Below are 4019 nucleotides of genomic sequence, written 5' to 3' on the forward strand. Positions count from 1 at the left end.
ATCTATCTATCTATCTATCTATCTATCTATCTATCTATCTATCTATCTCAGTAGCCATTATCTATAGTTCTTCATGTATGGATGGGACCTTGTAAAATTTCTCATGTGCACTGGTTGTGTGTGTGTGTGTGTGTGTGTGTGTGTGTGTGTGTGTGTGTGTGTGTAAAGTAAGCTTATAAAACAATGTTTCTCTTTAGCTTTTTCAAACACCCTTAGTAGTATTTATTTTTTTCTCCTCCTCTTCTTCTTTCTCTGTCTCTGTCTCTCTGTCCCTCTCTGTCTACCCTCTCTCTGTATTACCCTCCCACTCCCACTCATTCAGACCTCTACATTTTCCCATGCCTATCGCCTGTATCCTTCCAGCACCTTCTCCAGAGCTCCTCCTTCCCTCTCTCATCATGATCCTTCCCACCTTTCCTAGTTTCTACAGTTTCTTTGGGTCAAACACTGAAGTCTAAAGATTCAGAAAAAGAATTCACAAATATGAAAGAACATGCAGCATGTCTTTCTGGGTCTGGGTTAGCTTGCTCAGTATAATAGTTTCTAGTTCTAACGGTTAGCCTGCAAATTTCATGATTGTCTTTTTCTCTGCATCTCAGTAGTATTTCAGTGTGTGACTGTATCACATTTTCAGTATTTACTCATCAATTGATAAACATTTAGGCTGTTTCTGTATCCTAGATATTGTGAGTAAAGCAGCAGTGAACATAGCTGAGCAAGTATCTAAGATAGTGAGTCCATTGGCCATATGCCAAGGAGTGGTATAACTGGATGATATGGTAGGTCTACTTTAGCTTTTGAAGAATCTACATCCTTATTTCCATAGAGACTGTACTAGCTTTCAATCCTACCAACAGTGAGTGAACTTCTCCTTTCCCCATCTCTTCACCAGCCTTTGTTGTTGATAGTTTTCTTGATCTTAGAAAAAAATCTCCAAGTAGTCTTAATTTGCATCCCCCTGGTGACTAAAGGTGCTGACTGTTTTAAAAGTATTTCTTAAACATTTTCAGTTCCTCTTTTGAGAATTCTCTGCTCAGAGCTATAGTCCATTTTTAATGGGTCACTTGTTCTCTTGGATTTTTTGGGTTTGCTTGTTTGTTTGTTTGTTTGTTTGAGCCCTTGGTATATTCTGGATATTAATCCTCTGTCAAATGTATAGCTGTCAGACTCCCTCCTATTCTGTGGGCTTCCTCCTCACTCAACTTATGGCTTCCTTTAGTATACCAAAGCATTTTAGTTTTATGAAGGCCCACTTGTCAGTTGTTGGTCTTAATTCCTGGGCAAATGAAGTCCTATTCTGGAAGTCCTTTCCTGAATCTGTATCTTGTAAGCCACTGCTTGTTTTCTTCCAGCAGTTCCAGTGTTTCTGGTTTCACGATGAGGTCTTTGGTGGAGTTTGGTCATGTAGAGTTGATTTGTGTTCAGAGTGATAGGTATGGTCTAGTTTCATTCTTCTACATGTGGAGAGTCAGTTTCCCACTGTCAGTATTTCTCATGACATTGAAACTTTGCGCACCTAAAAGGTGCAGGCCGCTTCAGGACACAAATCCAAGATCATATATACTCATGCTACCATGTGTGGCCTCATGTCCCAAGGTAGGGATTGGTAGATATTGGGATATACCCTGGCTGGATGGGGAAAGGCAAATGTCAGCCTAGGTCAAGAGGTTTAGAGAGCTGAGAAATGAGCTAGCCCACCACAAAAGTGATGACTTCTTCTGACCAATCCCTGGGGTTAACCTGCTACTTCCTCCTTTTCTCAGAGTGCATGCCTGACTTCTTTCTGTACAATGACATGTGCCATCATTCCTGTCCCAAGAACTTCTATCCTGACATGCGCCAGTGTGTCCCCTGTCATAAAAACTGTCTGGAGTGCAATGGTCCCAAGGAGGACGACTGTAAGGTCTGTGCTGATACTTCCAAGGTTCTTCACAATGGACTGTGTTTGGATGAGTGCCCTGAGGGAACCTACAAAGAAGAAGAGAATGATGAATGCAAAGGTAAGGATTTCTGGGCTGCCTGAGTGAGCAAAGAAGGTTGGGAAACCTGTACACACAAAGCATGCTCTAAGGCTGCCATAGTACCCAGCCACAGCTCTCAGAACATTTTTAACTTTCCTGCTCAAGGAAGCAGATTTGGAATGAGAGTTCATTTTTAAAATACATCATTCATAAGCTTTGAGCATGTGAATCTGGCTAGTCACAGATTACATGACCCTACTAATGGCACATGCCCATAGAAAAGGCTTCTCCATGTAAAGGGTTTCCAAGAACAGGTGAGCTTTTAAAGCCTGTCCTTGGGGGTTTAGGCCACCATTGAGTTCATACACTTAGTAAAAGATCCCATGGGGCACTTCCTGCTTGTCATCTCCCTTCCCTCTCTCCTCTCCTCTCCTCATGACCATCCTCCTTATCTTCAGCTCTACCTAGCCCAAGTCCCCATTCATCTTCCATTTGTCACTTCAGTGTCTACATGTTTCAGAAGGGAACTTCTGGAACTGGAAAGCAGCACAGTAGTAAAGGTTTTGCCTAGCCTAAACCAGATCCTGCACTCTACTCTTAGCACTGCATGAAACAATAAAACAAGAAAGGAGATAGGATCTGCAGTTTCCTTAGCACCCTTATTTTCAACTGGGCATTAATCTTTCTCAGTCTGTTTTTGGTTGCCAGGAAACAAAAACAAATTGTCCATTATGAGAGGACTTCTGAAATAGGAGGAAAGCATTCTAGAAGACAAGTTTTTCTAAAGTCCTGGGATGGATTACCTTCTTCCATGAGCCCCTGGGTCTGAACTGGCAAGAGCATTTAAGGGTCTAGACTTTCATCCTGGTCTGTCTCCCCAAACTGCCAGATGCAATCTTCCTATGCCATATAGGCTGGCCTTAAACTAGCCCTCCTCTTGCCTTAGACTCCCAAGGGTTAGGGTTACAAATGTGTGCCACCATACTTGGCTGATTCTATCATCTTCTAGCTAAGTGGCTTAGCATCTTTGGTCCTAAATCCTCAATGCAGAGATAATGAGATGGTGATCCTAACAGTAAAGCCTATCTGTCCAGGGAAGCTGAGGGCATCTTCTGTGTGCTGTGTGCTGCTCCAGGCCTGGAGAGTGGTGCACACAGAACCCTTGCCCTCACAGAGCTCACATTCTATTTGGAAAGGAAGATGCTGAGGACAGTTAGCCAAGAGAAACAAATAAGACAGCAAAGTGAGGGAGGAAAAAGGAACAAGGAGCAATTGAAATTTTAGAGATTGCGGCTGGGCGGTGGTGGCACAGGCCTTTAAGCCCAGCACTTGGGAGGCAGAGGCAGGCAGATTTCTGAGTTTGAGGCCAGCCTGGTCTACAGAGTGAGTTCCAGGACAGCCCGGGCTATACAGAGAAACCCTGTCTCAAAAAAACAAACAAAAAAAAGAAAGAAATTTGAGAGATATTTTATAAAATATCACCAATATAACCAAGGAAAGGCAAAAGCAATCAATGGAGGAAGAAACCTTCATGTGTTCTCAAGAAAAAGATTCCAAGTAGATCGGATGTTGGTCAGCAGAAGCTCTAAGAGTGAACTGTTCCCCCATTGATTGAATGTATCTGCCAAGCAAACCTCTGTTGTACGCAGGCCTTCTCACACTGGCACTGTGCTTTTGCAGTGGGCACCAAAGATGCCCTTTACCTTTGAGCAATTATAATTCACTCCAACAAACTAGTGATTAGATAGAGGTATTATGGGAGATTACGGAAAAACCATGACAACGGGGACTTTGATATTAGAAAGGCCACATGCTGATGTGTGACCTTACTCATAGTGTGGAGTGACCATGAGCCCATACCCTTGGCACAGAGCCCTAGAAGTCTCCAGGAGAAAGAAATTCATTTCTTAGAGGGGTGTCCTAGCAGTGCCCGTCTCTGACCCCTGCTTGTTTGCCTGCCATGCCTGCAGATTGCCCCGAGTCCTGCCTGATCTGCTCATCGGCTTGGACCTGCCTGGCCTGTCGGGAAGGCTTCACAGTAGTGCATGACACCTGCAC

General features: G+C 43.6%; 1 protein-coding gene across 1 annotated transcript in view; it reads left to right on the forward strand.

Annotated features, from left to right (window-relative positions):
- Positions 1 to 4019, forward strand: part of Pcsk5 (proprotein convertase subtilisin/kexin type 5) — a 409108-nt gene that overhangs the window by 384060 nt on the left and 21029 nt on the right. Inside the window, exons 32-33 of the mRNA XM_028770072.1 lie at positions 1764 to 2000; positions 3932 to 4015. Coding sequence (XP_028625905.1) covers positions 1764 to 2000; positions 3932 to 4015 — 321 coding nt within the window. The remainder of the gene's footprint in view (positions 1 to 1763; positions 2001 to 3931; positions 4016 to 4019) is intronic.

This window comes from Grammomys surdaster, unplaced genomic scaffold (assembly GCF_004785775.1).
Source record: "Grammomys surdaster isolate TR1022 unplaced genomic scaffold, NIH_TR_1.0 198, whole genome shotgun sequence".
NCBI lineage: Eukaryota > Metazoa > Chordata > Mammalia > Rodentia > Muridae > Grammomys > Grammomys surdaster.